The sequence below is a fragment of the Lates calcarifer genome, linkage group LG20 (assembly GCF_001640805.2).
Source record: "Lates calcarifer isolate ASB-BC8 linkage group LG20, TLL_Latcal_v3, whole genome shotgun sequence".
Lineage (NCBI taxonomy): Eukaryota > Metazoa > Chordata > Actinopteri > Centropomidae > Lates > Lates calcarifer.
In genome coordinates this window covers 9,615,031-9,639,510 of record NC_066852.1, presented here as the reverse complement: position 1 = coordinate 9,639,510, position 24,480 = coordinate 9,615,031, and the positions used below count along the sequence as shown (strand labels likewise).

Here is a 24,480-nt window from a genome sequence, read left to right as displayed (position 1 = left end):
CCTGGAGCTGTGATATATCATTTAAATTGGAGCTGAGCTCAGTTTTGCCTAATTCTACCAATTGTGATATATTTGATCTTGTACATTAAACAGCAGAGAACAAAATCAGGTCAGAGACTGCTCACTGCTTGCGCAAACACACCCGGGAGTTGGCACAGTGCAAGTGCAGTCTTGTACTATTTGCCACTGCATGAGCAGGGGTTAGAGGTGACATCACATGCCTTGCACAAGGGCACCTTGAGCACATTTTGAGATGAAGGTGGGGCATCTCATTTTTTCTCTTCCTCTGCTCAGATTTCTCTTCTTTCCACTCTCAGCTCTTCTCCCTGATGAGACCACACCACCCCAAGGTCACTGAGTGTGAAAGATCTGCTCCCATTTCCTACTACTGCAATGACTCAGATGAGATTGCTATATCACTGTCAATAGCAGCTCACAGGCTTTGGCGTCTCTGTCAGTCGTGGTTGGACCTTGGGCACCTGCGTCAGTGCTCAAACCGCCGGAGCCTGCTGAATAAGTGGGCCCACTCACTGCTGCTCCTCGCCTGGGAGGTTGTTGTGCAATAACGCACAAGGAGAGGAGAGGGGGCGGGGGTGGGGGGAGAGAAAGAGTCCCTTCCAGCTGTCGGGAGCATCACTGACAAGCTGGTCGGTTAACAGACAGCCCTCCCGCAAAACGTCCACCGCATGTCCATGTGGGCATTGATTCGCATGACAGATCACCGCCTCTAAACCAGCCCTCGGGTTCAGGGTTTGCCCCTCCTGGCCAGCGCCAATCTGAGATGGGTATAAGGAGGGGGCGGGAAGGTTAGTTTGAAGAGGGCAGAGCTTTGCGAGAGGACGCCGATTTCCCTTATTATTTCACCGCTGAGAAAAAAAAGAGAAGAAAAGAAAAAAAAAAAGATCTAAACCCAGCGGACAATAAGAGCTGAGGGAGAAATCAGTCGGACCAAACGTCAGAACCTCATTAACTCCAAGGAAACCCAGTCGGGAGAGAGAAGAAAAAGCAAGATCACAACCCTCACAGCTGCTGGTGAGATTATGATGTTGTGTTTTTTTTTCTTCTTCCTCTTCTAAATGCTTGTCGGTGTGTTTCATGTAACGTGATTTGGAAGGTTTAGCACATGTCGCTGTCAGGATAATAGCTGGAGATGGTTGCCAATGCGCTCAACAGCAATGTTTCATTCACATGCAACAACTGCTGTTTGTGTAGCTACCGCAGTATAATTGATGGTTTAACAGGTCTCTCCCGTTGCATGCTAAAGTGGATGCTGGTGTGTGGATGCGGCGCTGCGTGCCGTACATACAGCGCATGTAGCCTGGTATGTTAGAAAGATTTCGCCTGGGAATTAAGTATTGTTTGGGCAGTGTACGCAACAAATGTATGTGTGTGTGTGTGTGTGTGTGTGTGTTTTTTTTTGCGGGAATGCAGTTCAGACAAATGGCGGTGTTTAAACGCTTTTCTTCAGCTTGACTCGACTTCTCAGGACAGTCGAATATGGCAACACAATGCGACACCGCGGCTCCGGTGATAATTGTTACTTTCCCTTAATGGGCAATTAAACGACGGCGCGCGTGACGTTTCCGTTATTTAAAAAAAACAACCAAAAAATCAAATGCACCTGCACTGTCAAACTCCAGCCTCACGCCTTGACCCCACGCGTACTCGAGACAGCTACCGCAACCAGTGACGAGACTGTTGAGCAGAAGCTAACTTAACCTTGGAATAAACCCCCCATCCCTTTACATTGAAGGGTCTGGCAGCTGTCTGCGCCCCCCCCCCCCCCCACAACACCACTGCCAGTAAAATTAAAACCAGCGCTGCTTTGTGTTAATTTTTTATAATGAATTAACTGATAACGACAGAGGGGAAAAAATCATTCCGCGTGGCCACACGTGTTTTTTATTGAAGGGATTAGTTTCTCTTAATAATTTAAACTCAATATAGTTGTGGGTTGTGTTGTGTATATAAGGTGACATAAGCCAGACTCATTAAAAACACAATATTCCTTCTCCTCACCCCCCCCCCACCCCCTCTTTATCTCCTCGCCCCTCCTTTCTGTCAGTGACCATGTATAGATATAGTGTGTCAGTGGCCACCTATGCTGGAGTCATGCTTCTGTATCATCAGACCCAAACCTTCTCATAACATCTCACCCTCTGCAGAAGCTCGCGCAGCTCGCCTCCTAAAAATCTTGTGAAATTGGGTCAACACAGACGACACAGTATCAGAATTACTATTGCATTGTTGTTTGTGTCGCTTGTTCCCGCCCAAGAGGAAACAGGGCGACACATATAGGCAACAAATTGTTTCCACCAATGAGGAGGACCAGATGGAGTCCCTGACTGAGCACCTATGGTCTTAAAAAGGATTACTATGATGCATCTGTGTGCACAGTGTATTAATTGGTGGCGCTTCTCCAGACAGATGTACTGTGTATGACAAACAACACGTGTTGAGGTGAAAAATGTGTGCTCACAGGTTCAAAGGCAGGCTTGACATTTCATGTCAGAAAGAGCTATGATGTTGCATTAATTTTGGCTTAATCTTTTCATGCTTTTCAACCAGCCAGTGTCAGAGGCCATGCTGTGGTTTTAATTACTGGATATCATCCAGGTCAAGGTTAAAAAGGTGTCATTTACTCTGTGGATAATTTCCCACCCTCCACTCTCTGTCTATTGCCTGCCAGAGATGCCACATATTTGAGGACTCCCTCCCCTGCACATCACATATTCGTGTTTTTCACCACACCTCTCATTTGATGTAATGCACAGTCATCTGTAGCTCCCGCGCAGCCTTTCCCCTGCCATCTCTCAGTCTGCACGCCACAGGCCTCATAATGCAATGACTCCCTGGGCTCATGAGTGTGACCACAAGTAAATGACTTTTCTCAGCCAGTTTCTTCATCTGTTGAGACATACGGAGCAGAGAGGCCCCTTTTCACAGTAAATGGCTGCGTGGTGGAAGGGAAAGCAAACTCAGATTTATTGTCCAGCAGGGAATGTGTCAGGGAGAGCAGATTTTGTTGAAAGGGGGAAGGTGTTATCTTTTCCGAGAGTTACAGATGGATACGCTGTTCTTCCATGACTTGGTGAACCTGATACATCATACATACAAGTGGCGTGATTAGAGGATCTGGTTGTAATTGTTATTCTTCAGCTTCTGCATGCAAATGCAGTCAAATAAAACATGTAAGACAGAGGCAGATTGTTGCAGGGATTAGCATTTCTATATTGTTCCTCGAGGCACAGAAAGGCGTGATGCAGTAAAATGCAAAGTATCTCAAATTATTACAAAATAAATGAGGGTAATGTCTCCCAGAGTGTTAAGGAGAAGGGCTCTTTGGTTTTTTCTCCTTTTTTTTCTTTTGTTTGTTCGTTTTTTTGCAAGAGGCAAATATTCTGCCCATAAATTAATGTTAATGTTTACAACATATTTTGGAAACGACTCAGTATGCTAAATAATAGTGTTACCCTGCGCTACAGTTTGTAGTCTGCAGTTTAAAAAAAACAAAAAAAAGCCAGCACACACACACACACACACACACACACACTGTCCTATAGAGAAGCTTGTTTTAGAGATGTCAGTGTGTGCCGAGATCAGCCACACAGCTCAAGTGGAGATGGGACTAAGGCATAAAGCTACTGGCTGATGATGATAATGAAAACAGCTGACAGGAGGTAATCACGAGAGCCCTCTAAGTATGCTGAAGCCTCGACCATGATCACGTCAGTCATGACCAAGAAGCTTTGAGGGGAAATTTACAGCTTGGCTCCACAGGGGCAAAGATGATGAGAAGAGGAACAGAGCAGGACAATGAGAGGGCCACGCTGGGTTAATACAGATGGGGAGAAATGCAGACACATGTGCTTCACTCATCCAGCACAACCAAACAGAATTTGTTGCGAGGAGGTTGAATATTTTAAGGTTGTGGAGTACTTCTGCATTACTCAGAATCTCTCAACATATTTGCTGCTTCCAAGAATTTTACTTACCTCATTCATTCTCCGTCATGGTGAGCTCCCATCATTTCCCCATTTATGTGCAGGAGAGGAGTAAGATTAATTGCTGAAGCTCCATTCACACAGGAATAATGTTACCTCCAGACGCCTACTGATATATGATAATTTCTGAGATTGTCACTGATCTTAATCCTGTACACATTCTCTGCCACATCTGTAATTTACATAAAAACCTCACAAACCAGTGACTTGCATTAGTGACTCTGGCAGGGACAGATGAGTCCTGGCAACAATGCTCTCATGTTGAATGTACATCCCGGTAATTCACAGGACTAAAACTGCATAGAACATTTCCAACAAGTGATTTACAAGCAAATCATCAACTATTGTCTGATGAAAGACTGTTGGAGCTTGTGCCTCAGTTGCACAGTTACCTCGTTCAAATTGTTCTCGTTGGCCCATCACTGAGATCAGGATTTTCATTTTAAAAGTATATTTTTGTATTTAGCTGTAGACCACATGCCAAAATAATTTTTCATGTGGGGGTATAATAACCACCAAGAGAGAATTTTTTAATTTGTGCAGCATCTTTGCACAAGTAACACACTTGCCTCTAAAGGAATTCACCAACATTCATCCTCTGATAAAACCTGTGCTCAGGGACCTTTGTCACCACAGATGTTCACCTTTTGTTCCCCATGCTGTATTTGGAGGAGGAAATCACAGTTTCACAGAATCATGTCCTAAAAACTAAAAAAAAAAAAAAAAAAAAAAAAAACAAGAAATCACAAATCCCAGCGGGCGTTTAAATTAAGCCTTTCAGATTGGAGCCACTGTGAAGTCTGCATGTTTGTACTGTGGCTATTGTTGGAACAAAACCATCTCTATTTTGATTCTATAGGTTTTGAAGAAGTTGAATTCATACATAGGTGATTAAAGGTTGTAGAGAACATAATGCCACTCTGCTCTCCCTTATTTTCACCTACTCTCCTAAACCACATGTCTGCCAGGAGCCTGAAGCTTCATATCAGGACCGGCTGCATTGGAGAGGTGGGTCCTGAGAAACTCCAAACATGTCTGAGATTGTGTTACACACACTCAAGACCTGAAATGGTGTTGATCAAAGATAAGTGCTGTATTTAAAATGGTAAAACCTTTTCAAAATGTTGTTTGTCCAGTGGAGAATTGACCCACTCATGCATTAATTTGATCGACCAGCACTGAAAGGGAATTAAATTAATAAAAAATTAAATATTGGACTTTTGATGGAGGCTGGCAGAAGGCTAAGACGTATTTTAGGCTTTTCAAGTCAAAAACAATGAGTGGTCAGATTTTGTTCCTGATCCAGATAAGTTGGGACATAGTGCTTGAAGGTTACTGGCAAAGACAGTGGGTGCAAATTTTGTGAATCAAGGTGCATAGCACAAACTGCAGTCAGAGTGTGCTGTGACAGGCTTCTGGTGATTTCAATGAGCAGTGCACATTTTTGTGGTTATTTTATGACATCCTGGTCCTCAGTACACAATATTTAATCAAGAAAAACAATGAATATGGCTTGTGAATGATCCTGTTTTGGCAGTGTGCAATGAATCTTTCACTTGCGGTTTTGACATATTCCCTCTTGAGTGGGCATCTGCTCCCATCACAGTGCAAAATCATTAAAGGCGAAATAATCAGCATGTTGGAACAAGGACAAAATCTGACAATGCACCCTCACATACAGTAGATAATGCCTCTTGGGTCTGTGCTGTTAACTGATTTGGCTTCATATTATTCATCAAAAAATTTTATCTAGCTGCGATGGCACTGGCCTTAAGATAACACTTGAGATGGCAGAAAATTAATCTGCAAAAAATGCCAAACACTCCCAAGTCCCAGCATCTTAGTTGCGAGGATTTACTGCTTTTCTTTCTCTTATATGATAAATGAAGTGAATATATTTAGGTCTGGGAGTGGGAGCCAGACAAGACAAGCAATTTGAAGATGTCACCTTGGAATTTAGGAAGTTATGAGAGAAGAAATCAGTTCTTTTTTGACATTGTAAGGACTAACCAAACAATGGTTTGTTGAAGCCCCAGTGGACAGTAGAGTAAGTTCCTGCCTTTGTAGTAGGAGGGTCCTAATTTGAGCCATTTTTAAAAGTCAAACAACATGTTTGCTGTACACTGTCTTATGACATAGCCTATACAAAGGACTGTAATGTTTTCTATGTATTTTCTATGTAACTCAAAGGATATTTCTGCACAGAAATGAAATAAATAGCTTTCTTCTGCTCATGCAAGCAAAGCACTGAGTCCATAGTAGCAGTGTGTGTAGTGTTGGGCCACACTCATGCTGTTTAAGCCTCATCTTTATTGCACCAGGTACAGCATAGAGAAATTTCTTTCACTGAGATTATTTTACATCACCATTGCATTGCCATGCTGAAACATGGTGTAGGTGTGATGATAGCTGTTGAAATGTATCTTTTGAATGCACAAGGGGATTTTACACTTTAAATTATAGCATAAATTGTTCCCGTCAAGAACAATAACAATCAGATTGCTGGCATTTGCCACAGGAAATCTGTTAGTCAAGGTTATAATGACTGACTAACCTAAATGCCTCAATGAACAGGAGGGAGTCATGGGGACAACAAATGCAAAACACTGAGATCAGACAAGGCAGCAGGGATGCAAGAAAAACAAACATCAAAGATGATAAAAAGGTCTTAATTGCGATGTCACTCCGCTGGAGGCTGGCTCATGAGCTTAGGAGCCCTGACAGCAACAGCATGGTCACCTTTAGTCTTTAACCTTGACATAGAAACTGTCAGGAGGCTCCTCTGTGAGGATATCAGGCTGGATGCTTGAGATAAGTTGAGGCCAGGTCAGTCAAAGACTAGAAACATTAGCTCAAAAAAAAAAAAATAAAAAAATCAATGCAAAAACAGAAGTGAGAATATCCCAAAGCAGGGAAGATGTGATCCTCTGTCTTTGCTTTAAAAGCCTCGCTGCAGCATTTTTTGAACACACTGTAGTAGTATGCAGTAGTCATTGTGAGCACTTCAGAGATAATTTTTTTGATCCTGGCTATAAAATATTCACAACTAACCGAGAGGCGATAATAGGGCTAACATGGTTTTCTCAAGTGACCCGTCCCCACAGGCACCTTTACCAAGAAACAGTGCTACTTTATGGCTTCTGATAGACCATAAAGGTGCATTGTAGACGCAATATACCTCAACATCATTCATATAGCTAAGGTTTTACCTATTGGTACTAGCCTGCCAGGAGAGCTTTTATTGACATTATACTGTATCCTGCATTAAAATACACACTACAGACACGACCTGCAGTTTCAAATGCACTAAAAACACCTGTATAAGACCTTTACAGCAGCCATGGGGCATACCTATGAATACTGATTCAATTCTAAAATAATCCTGAAATGAGGCCGTACAGAGACTTTTTTACAAGCTCAAATGAACATAAATGTTGTGTTAACAAATGTTATGCCTATCAGTGCAGTATCAGTTTGTCCTTGTATCCGCTCGAGTGCATGATTCATAAGCTAAAAAGCTGATTTTTAAACAGTATCTGTAAGTCAGTATTTTAATGTGCACAGATGTAAAAAGCAAACCACACTATAGCCTCAAATAGCAGTCAGACAAAAGCTAGATGACATTTTTTGTAATCAGCGGGGAATCCATCCTAATGTCACTGAGCTGGACAGTCAGACCTTGGTTTTGTCTTGTTGCATATCCATGAACATCACGAATACACGAGGGGACAACTCTGTTGGACTCTGACACCCACCTTGAACAAGTCTGACTTCATGCCAAGAATGTGAACACAGTTCTCTGTGAGGACAGGATGACTTGCAGCAGTGACTGTCTCCCTGTAGAACCTGTCACAGGTTACCTTGGAGGACATGGCCTTTTCCAGTTCTTCAGTAGTAATTCAAAAATATGATACATTTTCCTTCAGTATAATTATACTAATAATGTTGAGGCACATGATTCTGTTGATGTTGTCTAAGCAAATGATTATATTTCAGCCTTGGTAGGTGGTGGATTTGCTGGTATTTCTAGCATAGGATCAAAAAGTTCAGAGACTACACCTGAAATAAGTAAAAACCATATCTGATTTCAATTTGGCTGCCACCCCCTGTGAAGTAGTCCGCGTGTGCAGCAATACACTGCTCCCTGCATTCCTGCCACACTCGGAACGCTCCCTGGAAGTTCTGTTCTGTAAGTGCATCAAGCAACATCTGTGACATGCTCTGGATCTCCTCCACTGTGTCAAACTGGCAACCCTTCAGCTTGAATCACATTTTTGGGGAAGAGGAAGAAGTTGCAGGGAGCCAAATTCAACAAGTAGGGCCGGTGGGGAGCGATGATCGTGTTGGTAAATGGACTGTACTTATATACTGCTTTTCTGGTCATATCGACCACTCAAAGTGCTTCACACTACGTCACATTCTCCCATTCACACAGCACTTATTATATAAACAGTGCTCTTTTAACACATTCACACACTGATGCACACACACATCAGGGGTGATTTGGGGTTCAGTATCTTGCCCAAGGATACTTCGCCATGTGGACTGGAGGAGCCAGGGATCGAACCACCGACCTTCTGGTTGGTAGGCGACTGCTCTACCTCCTGAGCCACAGCCAAAAAACTTGTGAGCAGGCACACTGTCATGATGGAGTGGCCAATTACCACTGGGAGGACTACTGTTTGGTCTCCAGATCATATCCATAGACCCAACTCTTGTCACAGGGCCTGATGACAGAGATCCTTGCGGACCTTGCTCATGGTACGCCTGCTCCATGGTGAAATCACAAATGTGCACCCGCAAGTGGTCACAAAAAGGTGTGTAACACAGATCCAGATGTTTACTGCGCAACACAAAGAAGAATACTGACTCAAAACAGTTGTTGCTCGCACCTGCTGTGTGCGCAATACCATGCAATTCTGTTTGTTCACAGGAACAGTCTTAAAGCTTTTTCACTGTACCTTGTAATCTGTGCTCTTTTTTCTTTTTCTTTTTTTTAAAAAATATATTCTCTCTTCATTATCTAAGGTTGTTTCTGATCATCTCTTTGGACTTTTTCTTGTCACTGGCTGGCCTTCTTACATGCTAGGATGCATCCATCCCTAGCTATGTCTGGTCAGTCACTTACCAGAGCCATCACTATCTTTTTAATGCAGATTGTATATTACCTTCAAAACTTATACCTCAAACTACTGTGAGGTCAATTAAATAATTTATTAATTATGCCTGATTACAATCCTGTCTAAAGTGTGCCAAAAGCATTTGGATGACATGGGTGTTTTGTTTACTGAAATCCCAGTCAAGTTTTTCACATTTCTAGTAATCATGTAATGGCCTCATACAAATAAAAAATAAAAAAGTAAAAATTATCATATATACATTTAAATGTGTTGTTACTTTGTCTTAATATTATTTCTTCCTGTTTTCATGTGCTTACTCTTAGTGTAACAGACTTGATTTTTACCAACAAGGCACAAACACACTAAACTGGAATGACCCAGTGCTCTGTGTTTGGTGTTGTGTGTCGAGTAATGGTCAGGGTTTTTGAGAAGTAAGTTTGCCAGTTTTCAATTATAGATGAGGAAAGAAAGAAAAGAAAGCAGCACAGCCTTAGTGAATACAAACTCAATGGAAGCTATTGTTGGAGTTTTACTGGCCTTGAAGTCTCATCAAAGAAAGTGCATAGAAATAAATTTAGTTTGTACCAAAGCAACACATCAAATCAAATTCAGTGTCTGTGATGATACTGGCCAATAATTAACAGAATGACAAAAACTATGTATCAGTTTGCCTGAAAAACTTTTCACTTCAATTTCACAATCCCTCACCAGTCTTGACCATTTCCTGATTATTGATTGTTATTCATCTTGTGTCTATTTGCCTCCACTGAAACTGGAGTATGAGTGTACTTTCCACTATATGAAAAAAAGTGCTAACTGTTAAAATTGACATTAACAAAGTACATGCATGTCATTTTGGATTATCTGGCTCTTCAAACTTTGTCAAGCTAGCAGTGTCAGGCATCTGTTAAGTCTTGGTAATTGTCTTTCTCAGTCGATAAGCGAGCTGTCTGAAGTTGTTGGTTGCAGAAATAGATTCACAGTTCAATGAGCTTCTTTAAACTAGTTTGTCACTTGTCCTACAAATCTGTTGTTAAGGTTGAAGTCGATTGAAGTTGATGTAAGATACAATAACAGTAGTGTGATGATGAGTGTAGTCGGTCTGATCAGTGCTGTGCTAGCTATGATGTAATATTGAGCCCTCTGCAGATGTATGCAGATCACTTTCAATTAGCTTCATATATTCCCTTTCCTTCAAAAGTGGAAGCCAGGATTCTACAAATTATAAGTCTCCGAATACTGCTGAATACTGCATATCCCTCTACTATGGAAGTCTAGTTTGCCACAGTTACATTTACTTTTGATTGCACCGCAAAGAAATTACAGGCTGTGACGGCCAGATTTCGTGTGTGTGCAGATTGCAGGAGTACTGCAGCTCTTCAGCCTCATACTCCATTCGTGCTTGAAACAGAGTAGCATGAACAATGCTTAACTGAGTCTTGCTCACCCCAGCTGCAGTCAGTCACACTTGTTGTAGTTGTGTTCATCACAGCCTCTGCCCAACCAGCAAACTCCACCAGAGTGATAACTTGCTGCACCAGCAGTCAAAGCTGCTTTGATCACCAGAATCACTCTCACCACAGTGTGTCAGCCTGTGCAGCAGCAGCCCACACAGAGCATACAGAATTATGCTCGTCACAGATACTCAGTCACACTTGCCACAGTTGGGCTGATGCAGCCACAGTCCAAGCAGCCAGCTGCAGCGAGCTGCTGTTTGCCGTGATCTGCCATAGTTGTAGCCAGAGTTGCACTCACCCTTGCTGCGTTCAGGATCATTCTCGCCAGATTCGTGCTTACCTCAGCCACAATCAGTCATGCTCACTGGAGTGCTACAAAGCCTGAGCAGCTGGCGCTGTACGCTACATGAGACCAAGCAGCCATAGTTGGAGTCACACTTGCCAGAGGCACCCTCACAGCTGCCATCATTCACACTAAGTGGGATCTTACTGGCCACACAAAAAGCTCCAGTAAACATCTCATCCACAAAGACTCACAGCAGGACCCAAAGCTGATCACAGCTCTGCTCAAACTCACACTCACCTCATCCCACTGGAAGGAAAAGTAATTATTATCGAAACCGAGGACAAGTAATTGAGAATGGTGGATACTGGAAAAACTATGAATATATTTATGCACGTGTTTGTGCGCTGTACAAACTTTCATGGATCAAATCTGAATGTGTCTTTATGCATCTGTGTGGTGTAATAAGAAGGTAATGAAACTTGATGTGTGTCTCCAGATTTATGGGATTCACATTTGCAGTGTAAGGTCTTTTTTGATGCACAGTATCTGCTCGTGAGATAAGACTAAATATTTCTTGCAAGCCTAATTTATTTCAGGCAAGAACACCATCAGTAATATCCTTCTGTGTTACATGGGAAAGTGGGTGGCCAAATCTTGCCTGTGGCGTACACACCGACATATCTGGCTGAATGACAATAAGTTAAAATATGAATTGCCCATTTAAAATTCAGTCAAATGACAGTATTTGTTCAATATATAGTCATCTATAATAACATCTATGACACTGACCTGTTTTAAGTATCAGATTATGGTGATTCTCCATATTTCAATGCAAACCTTTGAATTTCTTTCCAAGTTTGAAATAGATTTAATGCTGAAAAATCCCACATAATACTGCCAGATTCTTTCTGTAATCTTAGCAATGGCAGTTTCATTCAAAACTGGATTTGAGCTTTACTATTGTAACAGATCAGATTCAATTTATTTCCAAAAATGAAAAAAAAAAAGGGCTGTTGCTTTTGAATCCAGCCTCTTTCATCATAAAGATGTACCTTATATCTGTTAGTTATATTACACATCCTTGAATCCTTGCAGTATTGGACTGGATAAGAAAACACAAAAACATACTCAACACAATTTCCGGCTAAGTGGCAAAGACAAGCCTATGGAGCTTCAAGGTGAACCACAGTGTGGATGTTTGATTTATGGTTTAAATTATTCTGTTGGGCCAGTCTAGTGCTTGTGCTGAACCCTACTGCTCTTTGTATGGCTATTACCAGACAGTGAAACCTTGCATTCCAATTACAGTTAGGCTATATAGCTGTCATTCATGTTAGTAATGACTATAGCTTCTCCTTACACTGAATTACCAGCCTGCCCATGAATATTTTGCCTCTTAGTATGATCGATCACTACTGATCAAGCCACTTCAGAGACGCATTCTTAAGTTGGACTGATTCAGTGACGGTGTGTAAAGACCCACTTGACTCTTAGAAAAAATAAGCACGGTATAAAATGTAAACTAACTGCGCTATGTATGCTCTAAATTGATTTTCTAATGTGCATACCAGTCTTTATCAACATTTACCTTGAGGTATACGCCAATATGTGATTGACCCATGACCTGACGGAATATTCATCAGGTTTAGCTTTGATGACTCAACAAAAGGATTCAGGACATGGTCAGCTCTGTTGTACTCTAGCATAGCATTTGTTTAGCATTAATTTAGCGATATCAGCAACCTCAGTATTAACTACACACTCATGAACTGCAATGACTCCTTCAAACAATAATAAGAGTCTACAGACCTCCCGAAGATGCAGAGAATGGCACTGTAGAAAAAATGAAAGGATGACCGAAGTGATGACAGTTCATCCTCAGGGGGATATGAATGTCTGTGCCATATTTCATGGGAATCCATTTGATAGTTGTTGAGATATTTCACAAAATATCAAAGCCATGATGACACTTTACAAAATGTTAGGGATCACCAAACACATAAGGATTCATCATCTGGGAAATCAAATACATGTTGAGATATTACACTGGATAAATGAAAACGTTGACTTGCTGGGGCATAAGTTAGAGAATCACCAAAGTCAGAAGAATTCATCTTTTGTCTGTACAAAATTTCATGACAGTCCAACCAATTAATGGGATATTTCAGTCTGGTAAGGTAGACTGACTGACATGGTATCCCCAAGACCATGCTGTACAGTAAGGAGCGACAGTGAATAAATGTTTGGAGAACTCCTGACATGTTCATGCACAGACCATCTTTGTTACAGTAGGGATACAAAGTGATATGGTGAGCATTTGATTGATGGCAATGACATGGAAGTCCCATTGGAGTATAAACAGCCCATCTCGTGTTCTTGCATGGGTGCATCTTTTACTCTGACTGACACCACAAGACTCAGTGGACAAGATGAATGTAGACAGATGTTTGCACTGTGCCCTCTTCACGTTTCTTACCCTGTTCCCCTGATGACTTTGGAGGACTATCTGCTAGTCTTTTGAATGGACTGCTGCATTTAAATATTAATGCTGTTACATTTTTCAGACTCACTTTATGACCTAGATAGCTTTCACTTAAGTCAGGGTGGACTGGGTTAATGGAACACCAATTAAATGGTGTTGGAGATGTATTTAATATTTCCTGTGTGGCACAATAAAACTTGGTTTTGGTGGTAATGACATTATGATTTCCATTGTTGTGTACTACTTTCCACCTTTTTAGGTCAACCACGCAGTGGGTGCCATTCAGTACTTGACCAATTACTGAAGCCCGCAAACTGGCTATACAAAAGAACACTAACTAAGACCTCTTGTGCTCGAGAGATGTCCTATACAGAACATTACATTAATGGTTCATTAGTACAGGATATAGATTTCAGAGAAGTTTGGTGAGGCAGTTGGAAAAAGTATTTTGCATAGTGCCTGAAAACCCCAATGTGACATGGAGGGTCCATCTCATTAACTAAACTAGACAGTGTGAAAGTTTAAATAGCTGAGCTGCTGTTGCTTCTGGGCCTGTCTTGAAATGTCTTGTTAGCAATATACTTTATTGGATACTAAACATAAAAAATGAACAAGAATGTACAAAGTGATTCCTTGTTCATAATTTATTGCTTCCTGGCTTGAGGCCAGTGCTCCTTTGGGAGATAGATTTGATGGAGTAGTGACTCAGCGTCTCATGTAGTGGACAACAGTTTGTTCGTAGTCAAGTGATGGACATATTTTCCCTCAGTAAATGACTTTGCAGATAATTAGTCTGAGCACATAATGTCATTGTGACTTTTAAATGATTTAGTATGATAATTTTGATGATACTTGTTAGCATTTCGCTTTTTTGTTTGGGGTTCTAAAGATGGATTTTAATTTAAAATGAGTCTATTTCACAGTGAAATTCCTTTTGGTGAAAGTTTCTCCAGTATTAAGAGTTTTCATTTCAGAAAGTGTTCCCATGGCCTATTTGAATTCTGGGACTCAGCTGGCTCTAACATCCATGCTCAAACTCCAACTCAATAATAAGGAGCTTTACGGTGCAATAGTTGCAACAATTAGACACTGGTGAGATGGCTAAAATGGTTTAGAAAATGAATCAAGTGAACAATCAGCAGGTTAATCATAAAACAATTACTGCCATGCAAACAAGTGGAACATGCTGTTACCCATGAATAATGCAGGCACCCTCAGGGCCAATTAGTGGGGTGCATCATCACTTCAAATGTGATTTCTCAGGTTTTCACCAGCATGATTTTGACAAAGGCTGCAGGGATAATGTAGTTTTGCACATGATCCACTGTGGCTCGACTCCATGGGGCTTTCAACCTCATTGTTCATTTTCATCTACTAGTTCAAGTTTCCTGTGAGTACTGTGTCATCTCAGACAGCAGGCTGTACCTGGTCTACCTTCTTTATGTGTATCTCAGTTCTTACTGTTTTATCCATTGGTATGGTATTGCATGCTGTATCTATTGCATGCACCATGCCACACTCATCTGTATTCCCATAGCATCCTCACAGCAGCAGGTTACTATGCTGACCCGCAATATCATTCCCTGTGCACAACCTAGCTGAGTCAACGTCACTGTGAACCGATTGGCTAAATGTGTGGCCATGCAGAGGACTAGAGGGAAAAAAGCATTTTCAGAAGTCTCTCCATGTTCAGCTTTAGTTATTTTGCCATAGCTTCTGTGTAATTTAGGAGTCAGTATCATATTATGTCTAATCAAACTCTAACATCCCCACTCTTGCGTTCATCTAAAAGATATGAATCTCATTTTTGACTGATTCACTCTCCTTTGCTGCACTGTCTGTGCAATAATTAACTGATAATGCAAATTCAACTTGTGAGTGGGTCAGTTTTAAATTTTGCAAGGGAGGATGGGAAGAAAAACCACATGCACCACATGTGAACTGGTCACTCATACCGTTGCAGGTATCAAGCTCTTATTGCAGTGAGTGTAAACCTAACATCTCCAACAAGAAATGCATTATACTCTATATTCCTGTTATGTGGGAAGATTGCATGTGCTCTGTGCAGTCACAGGGTCTGATCAAGGTGGTGTGTTGTTGCAGAGCAGGTCTCCACCTTAAAGGAAATCCATCATTAGTGCTGAGCCAATATACCAAACTAGACTGTACTGTAAGTTGTACATCTCATTTCTCATTCCCCTCCTTCTGGTGCCCACTTCTCCTTGTAAGCCAGTTTGGTTACCCCTCCTAATAGGCAAAGACTTTGTTCCAGCTGTAATCATAATCCATTGAGGAGATGCAGAACTTGTCATAGTCTGAACACAGATATTAATTTCCTCTCCATGTGGGGCCCTGCTCTGCTGGCCATGTAATGCTATCAGCTTTGAAGGAATCTTGTCTGGTTAAGCCTTATACAAATGTTCTGTTTGACATCCATTTTCTTGCTTAAAATATAATGGCGCTGATGGTACGAGAAGGAAATACCTTTTCAGAATAAAAGCATTGCAGTTGAGAGTTCAGTCTCTTTAGTAAAAATGATTCTGTTATTGTAATTTGTAGGCTGCTTTTGATGCAAATTAATAATCTATAAAATTGAGTCAGTTTGTTTATTGTTATACCTGTACTTAACAATCTAAAATAATAATAATCATAAAGAATTTAAACCCCCTAGGACATTAATGCTGCTTTTTCAGTATGAGCCACTGCGCACTTAAGCAACATTAATGGTACTGCGATTTTTTTCTTTATTATTTTGTTTTGAGCAAACAGGGACTTGTTATTTTTGCTCTTAACCCTAAAGCATAAGCACAATATATCTTAGCCTTAGACCTACTGCTAATGATGTTATTGTTCTTTTCTCTGTTTCATAATGATGGTGAAACTGCACTAGCAGAGAAATACCTGAGCTTGATTATTTTTCTCCCATTCACATGTATGGCTTCTGCTCTCTCAACTACAGTATAAAAGAGGCACTGAGGCTGTTCAGAGGACTATTTCTTATATTTACTGCTCACATGTGGCCTTTTTACTTTGCTCCCCTTATGTGAAATGCTACTTTCTGAAATGGAGAAGATGCATCTACTTAACCATTAAAAGAATTAGCAGAATGTAAAGCATAAACAGTGTCTGCAGTCTGCATTGTTCAGGCACAAGCGGTGCAACAAGACCTAAGGTAATATGTGTGCACAGGTGGTGAGTGCTAGAGAAGGTATTGCTCTTCACCAGGGATCCCTGATGAACTCTGACAGATTTTACCTATGAGGCAGGCACTCTGTCCCTGGTTAAACAGCTGCTTTCCAGTTTTTTAATTACAGTTGTAGTGACTTGTATTCAGATCGGCAGCAGTTTGGCATTCTCTTTGTCTCTAATTGGAAAAGTCACACTGATTCACATGATTATTCTATTTATCTGATCTGATCCCTTCCTCCCAACAGCATAATGAACATTATTTGGAGGGACAATTGCCCCGTTACACTACCTTTATAATCATGTGTGATTTTAGTATGGAAACATATCTGAGGTATTTTCTCTGTTTTTACTGTATTTACTCTTCAGATCACAATTGTAAAGAATTTCTTATTCTGAACTGTCACTTATTAATGGTAAATATTCTGTGACTAATGGTTTGCCCTCCATAAAATATGGGCTTTCTTTAATTGTCATGGTTATTGTGTCTGCTATCAGTGTCTGTGAATGGACTCCATTTATTTTGGTTTTGTATACTTTGCAGATTTGATAAATGGATATCAAATATTGTAGATTCAGCAGATTCATCTATAGAAAATCACCCCGCTGTGCTCAGTGTGCGCAAACATGCTCAACTGGATAAGCATTATAGATCTTACCCCATTTGTAACTTGACAGATGCGAACTGTTGATGGCTTATAGAAATATTGAATCAAGGTGTTAACCAAATCGGCTTTATTCAGACACAGAGGGGACTGTGAGATCTATCTAGCAGTGAATGGGCTCTGCTCCCTCACTTTTACATGTGAAAGGAGAATGAAAAATGGGCTGAAATAGATCATGCAGGCCAGGGAGCAGTTGTGTATGAGGCCATTCTCTCAGCAGCAAGCCATCATGATTTTATGGGAGCCACGGTGACACGTGGATGGGGTTTAAACATTACAGTACCCGCAAGTACTTACAGGAATTTGCACTTCTCTGCCGTTCCTGTTATTGTTTTATCGCTTGTCTCTGGTCTGCTGTTGAACAGCCTTGGAGAGAGCTTAAGTTCCTGAAAGCCTTGCCTTGTCAAGTATCAAGTCATAGTCACTGTCACATGAACTGTATTGTCACTGCACCTAGACCACATTCTTCTGCTTGCATTTTACATTTTATTTTTGAGGGAAAAAAAGGTTTGAGCTACTTCTTAACATCAAACTACAAATGTTTAAGGGCTGTGACAGTGTTTTGCTTTTAACCACTTTGGCCTCATTTTGGAAACCAGATTTCTGTTATTCCCTCTTGACTGTCATGTAAATTTACGCACACAGCATGAAAGGTCCAAATCTGTCTCTGTAAAAATAACTCCATCTGGTATATTTTTTATTAATTTCTTTATGCTAATAAACAACTTCAGTGCATTTAGGACGTCGCCCAGTTTTCCCACCCCTGTGAATGTGCAGTCAGCTTCAAAGTAGATCTTGGCAAAACCAGCAGGTGAGAGACCTTATTACTTAGACTGCCAAGTTTAGCACTAATAAAAACGTTTATCAAGTCTCCTCACCTTAAATTCAGAGGACATTAAATATGTTTAGCTTTGATTGAACTGGACCATCAGGGCCACTTGGGCTGTTTTATTCTACAGTTTTGTCGTTCCGCTCACTACCTGAGAACAGTATACTTACTCTGAACATTAGTCAGCCAAACCTTGGCACAGCAAGATGAAAATGACAGCATGAAATTTATCTTTCTTCTGCCCTAAAAACAGCAACAGAGGCTTATTGTCATGTGGCGCTGTGTTCATAATGGATCCACTGTACTCTCATTAGATGTCTGTGAGGAACAAACCTAAATCCTGACAAATTATCACTGCCGTAACAATCGTGATGAACCCCGGTGGAAACGGTTTTGCCCGGCAGCGCATTGCATTGATCATTTGGTAGTGATACAGCCTAATGATCATAATAGAGCACATGCCCACAGTCCCAACGCAGAGAGAAAATTTGTCCTCACTCATCAGAGGTCCACCTGTGTTCCTTGTGCAGAGTGTCATCAACAACAATGGTTCCCAACCTTTGCCAGACAGACCTCCACAGCCCTGTCAGATGAACTCAAGTATCCTTTCATCCACAACACCAGTCATGTTTATTTTGACTCATTTTAAACTATTTAGCACTATTGATTATTGTTAATATATTATTAATATCGAAGTGAATTAGTCACAGCCAGTGCTACTATTTTCGTATACTTGAACCATTGATATTTAGGTCGTTTGTTCAAGTGTATATACTATTTATTAGAGTTTAGAAACTGGGAAACTATTTATCCATTACTTTTAGATGACTATTTCAAATGTATCCATTAATCCTATTGCTTTTAAATAACAATTTCAATCATCTCTCCATTATCTTTACTATCATTATCATTACTCAGTATTTCTATTTTAGCTTTTATTCATTACTCTAAGCTAATTATTTCAATTATTTATTCGCTACTTCATTACTTCTAGTAAAGTATTTCAATTGTTTATCCATTTTTAGCTATATCCATTATTTTTAGCTATCTATTTCTTTTCCATTATCTAACTATTTCAGTCATTTATTCATTACTTATGGTTAACTGTTTCGGCTCTTTATTACTTTTTTGTCCCTGGTTTGGAGCTACTGAGTTATTCTTTTAACTGAACTCCAGCCTTCCTTGATGGTTTTTATTGACTGTTCTGTTTCGGTGATGCAAAACGATCACCTTTAAAAAATTATCAATTTTCAGCAGCATATTTATTATGTCCTCCTTTTTTCTCCCTTTGTTTTTATATACACTTTAATTATGTGTTTTTGACACACTTAAAAGGCTGTAGCTTGTCTGTGATGCACAATGACGCTTGCTTCCTCTGCTTCATTATGGCGACATCAAATTTGTTTTAAAAGTTAAAAGTTATGTTGGTGCAGAAACTGGTAATGCTTAATACAATAAACAGTGTTTCACACCAGGACTTCAAAATAGAAATGGGCTCACTTTGAAATCATTTTTATGCATGTGGTTAAATAATACACTACAAAGATCACTGGTAGATGCTCAGTGCATGACCATCACATCAAACCAAATGTGACAGGATTTAGGGCTATTTTTAGTGAACAGCCACTTGGATTACATGGCTATAGAGCTGTGTCCTAAATTCAACAATTACTGCAGTCGACAGTGTTTATTGGCTGATGAGGTCTCTGTCTTTTTGGGATGTTAGCTGTTCCTTGACATCTCGGGCTGCACATTAACTGCACGAGTGAAATTTATTCTCATATCATGGATCTGTATAATATTTCACTGTGAATTTCAGTAGGTCATGACTGACAGTGAAACTATAAAAATAAATGAGCAACAAAATAGCCTCCGACTGACATGCACTTGACATCTTTCTAGTTGGAAACTAGGGCCTGCCACTTCTTATTTTACCTCTTACCACGTGTATTGTTCAACGAATCACTGTGAATAGTCACCCACTCAGATTATTCAGCTAATTTGCATCAAAGACATTTACAGCCTTTTAATTGTCAAATGTGATTACATTACTCGTTGCATATGCTTTTTCCCCCAGAATAAAATAAACTGACAGTAGAATTGAAAACAAATGTTAGAAGAGCAGGAAATGGAGAGTGCTTTAGGTCTACTGTCACCTTAGGCAAGCTATTTTTAATTTGCAAACAAAAGCACCATGTCTTTTTTTTTTCCTTTGCCTTCTGTGTTTAAAGCACAATCTGAGCCCGAAGGACCGCTGAGCCCCTAGTTTGCATGACAGGTATTGGTAAATCGGGTGCACAATAGTAGACAGCGGCCAGCAGCCAGTCGTTTAATGCCTGTTTGTCTTATTTTTATGGAAAGGATTTGTTGACACTTGTAAGAGCGCTGTCTAGTACGCTTTCTGGATGATTTTCCACTGCAGCTCTAATTGGTGCTTGTGTTGAGGAAATATGAACTGAATCAACAGAACACAATGGAGATCCTATAGGAAATGTGATAGATGATGGAGTTTACAGACTGATTAATGAGAATAATTAAATCTCCACTTTTTTTCTTCAGTCCTTTGAAACTTTACTGATTTTGTTTACTGAGCACATTATTAGAGTCTACCAGCATCTGTGCTACGTCTCTTTAATGAGAACTCATCCTCTCTTTCAACTATTACAAACTATAATGACTATCAGTGGTGGAACTACACTGTGTTAACCTCAGGAAACAGAAGAAGTGTTTTCAAAAGATTTATTCATCCTGGACATTTAGAGCCTTAAAAATGATACAGACACAATGATGGTCCCCATGAGAGTGGAAGTGACTTGAATAGGTGGCAATATGTCAGGAAATTAGCAATGCAATTTTCAGACAGACATTATAAGACAAGGAAATGATACCCCCATCTCCAGAGGGCATCCTGCAGTTTTTATGGGGGACATAAAATCTTAAGATAATGGATAATGATCCAGAATTAGTTTTAACAAAAACCCGGTGCACAAAATGTACAGAAAGAAAAGAAAGGAATGATAGCAGTTGAATACACTGATGCCTAATACGATACGGGCAAAAAGGAAGAGAGATCTTGGAACTGCAGTCTGCAGTCTTCTGTTTACGAGCATTTATCAAGCCTGGTAAGATTGGTTTAATTTGACACCGTCTGGGACTAGGGCTGCCCTTAAGCATGACATCTGTTCAAAGGAAGATGAGGGTTTAAATTATGAAAAGTAACATTTTAACTAATTTGCATAAATTGTACTCTGTTTAATTGGCTACATTTATAATTTTGCTCTTAATGTGGCTACTTAAGTAAGTGAGTTTAGGCTGAGTGTGTTTACAGTGACCTGAGTACTCTTCAGTTAAGGTTACCTGATGGCTGGAAGATGTTCTCTTGGATGTGGAAACATACTCTGAACACATTTTACAGACTGGGACCATAATGATTTTTGTCCTAGGTTACAAAAGCAGCCCACTGTAGTAATTCTCAGCCAGAGAAAGAGGGCTGATTGGGTGTTGGACAGATGGATGCTTTATTTATGGCAACAAGGACTCGGTCACAGGTCAACAGCGACAACTATAAACATCTTTACATCAATAACACCACATGGCTCTTGGATTTACAGTCCAGAATAACAATGCCTATTGATTCTTGCCAAACTGAAATTGTCAACATTTTATACATCACATTACATTATACATTGAGTATAAGGGAACTTTTTTTTCTTAATTCTTGATATCAGGTTATTGTCAAACCAATCTAGCAATTTTGGCCTTGAGGCTTTCTGAGCGTGATTTCTTCCTCCTTGCCAAACCTTTGTTCCTTGCAGGTTTACAGAACATGCAGCAGTCAATAGCTGTTTAATCTGATGCACAATGAGAATGTAAGACTTGTACTGATGCTAAATGCCACATGTAGTTGGGTTACAGACTGCAAAGAAACTTGCAGCCCTAGGTCATCACACATATAAGAAATGTTAAAATAATTGGCTGGTAATTCAGAGGTCTTTGGCTTGCACACCTCATTCCCAGGATGAAGAGTTATGGTTCTTGACTTAACTTGGTGCCCAGTAACAATCGATATTGAGATGGCTCCTGTAAATCGTTTTCACCTCAGAGCCATAGAACATGTTGTATAAGAACGGTCACAGGTTGGAGCATTATTAGTACAGCTTCCTATTTGAACATTAAACTCAGGTTTATCTGTATATTCATTTGTTTACTCCTCATGTTGTGATCAGTGCTCTACAATAACACACAGAGCTAGACCGATTCCCCAGAGGAAACTGTTTGATCTACTCTCTGTATGGTGGCAATAAAAGGGGGGGGTCTCATAAGCACAATGAAAGCCTTTTAACGACAACACAGCTAGTACACATATGTATGCTCCAGTGGCCATGTTAACGGCTGTACCTCAGTCATCCGAGGGTATTTGGCTTCCTTTCCCTCGTCTTGCTGGTGTTTTTAGGCTGCATTCAGTAGCAGGCGCTACGATTTCTGAGCGCATGTATTTTTAATGAGAGGTCATTTAATCTCTCTGTGAATTGCCAGACTGTAACCTCCTTGTAATTATTACCAATAATTACAGTGTCAGAGATGCAGTTCCTACGCAACATCAAGAGCGTGCACGCTATATATGTATGTGTTTGTTTCTGAGCTTTATAAAGTGTTCATCTGGCAGTGTTTGGGCAATTGTGTTCAGCGTACAACTCAAAATCTAGCAGCTTGTAAACTACATCATCTCTTATGATTAGTAAGGGTCCTGTGGGTGTAAGCACTGAAATAAACACACAATGAATCCATGGTATAGCATTATGTGTATGTATTCAGTTCAGATTGGTTTGGGAATAATTAGGTGGGTGATTTAATATTTAATGTATTCAGTATGTGTAGAACTTGATTACTTATGCCCACGTCTGTAATGGTAATAGTTATAGGTACAGGTAAGTTAAGCACTGTATTAAAATCTTGAATTGGGGGGGGGGGGGGGGGGGCTGAACCCACAGCATGTTTTTTTTTTTTTGTTTGTTTGTTTTTAAAAAAAGCAAAACCATCCTGAGAGAGTTGTTACTGTTTTCTCTGGACCCTCCCCCAGAATTTCACTTAATAATGTAGCAGTATTGGATTTCTGATGCTGTAACAAATTTTAAACAGACAAAATATTACTAGAATATTCATTTTACAACAAATTAACACATTAGATGTGAAATTAGCCATTGCAGAAGCTATGGCAAACATTAAAATTTTGCATGCAATTTACCAAATATTCCAGCCACTCTATTTCTAAATTAAGAGCTGCTGAATTAACAGATATTACCACCATCAGTAAATGAGTGAACTGGGCAGAGACACCAGCTCTGTGGCGCCCAACAGGCTTGAGCCAAATAATGTAACTAAATATGAATTAGATCTGATGTCTGGCCTAATATGAGACTTTTTTGTACAATAAATCTCAGGAGAGAGAAAAAAAAAAAAACTACAAATGGGGGGAAATAAAACTCTACCCTTTCTGTGGGCCACATCAATCTCACAAATAGAGTTTTTTACATTGATGTTTTTACACATTACGGGGACATAAACCACTGTTTGATTCAGGTCACTTAATAAAAAAGACACTGTATGATGTGTTTGACAGCCACATGCCGTTAGGTATAAAAATGTCAGTGTCAGTCAGTTGAAGACCAAACAACCACAATCAATCGTGTACAGTAAATCAAAGTGATAAACCAGACAAAGAGTAGGCTGGTTGAGCAGGGTGGTGTATTATAATTGAGGTTTAAATCTTCAATTTGTAGATTTGATGGCCGTCACCTCTGCATTTATCTGTTCAGCTGTAAACATGTTAGGATCATATGGTCAAGCCAGTTATGAGCCATGTGTTGCTGACTCTTCTGTTATTTCTACAGGGGTCCTCTGTTTAAACTGATATGGCTGCTGCACTTTGGAAGCCCAAATCATTGGACTTGGGCTTGTGGATCTTCCTCCTGCTCCTCAACCTCCTTCCTCAAGCCAGGTACCTACAACATACTGTATTATCTCACCTTCTCTCTCTACGTCTGCTGGATATTTTAATGTCTCCCCTCCTCTAAACCCATTTCATTCCCTCAACTCCATCTCTGCTGTTGTAATCTAACCAACACCATTAGAGGCAAAAATTCATCTATATTTTAAGCAGAGAAAAAGCATGACTTGTTTTTGTTATTACACAATGAGATGGTCCCAGCTGTTACTGTCAGTTTGTCAAATGAAATAACCACACCTCTATAATGGTCTTGCTGAGGAAAACCTTTAGCTTTGAATGATAAAGGTATATTCTTGTTTTCTCCTGCACACTCAGTATATAGTTTTTCCCAAGGACTTCCTGGACAGTACTGTGACTTTCACATTTTTTGGACAGGGATTAAAATAGAACCCATGCTACCTTGTTCTAAATTAGGCCAAAAAAGAGCATGAAGTGAGCTTATCC

The 24,480-nt window shown here is 40.1% G+C and overlaps 1 protein-coding gene across 2 annotated transcripts in view; it reads left to right on the top strand.

Annotated features, from left to right (window-relative positions):
- Positions 1–313: 313 nt before the first annotated feature.
- Positions 314–24,480, top strand: part of gabra3 (gamma-aminobutyric acid type A receptor subunit alpha3) — an 81,521-nt gene continuing 57,354 nt past the window's right edge. For both annotated transcript variants that reach the window (XM_018692339.2, XM_018692338.2), the window contains exons 1-2: positions 314–1,032; positions 23,921–24,027. In XM_018692339.2, coding sequence (XP_018547855.1) covers positions 23,942–24,027 — 86 coding nt within the window. In that variant the 5' untranslated portion in view covers positions 314–1,032; positions 23,921–23,941. The remainder of the gene's footprint in view (positions 1,033–23,920; positions 24,028–24,480) is intronic.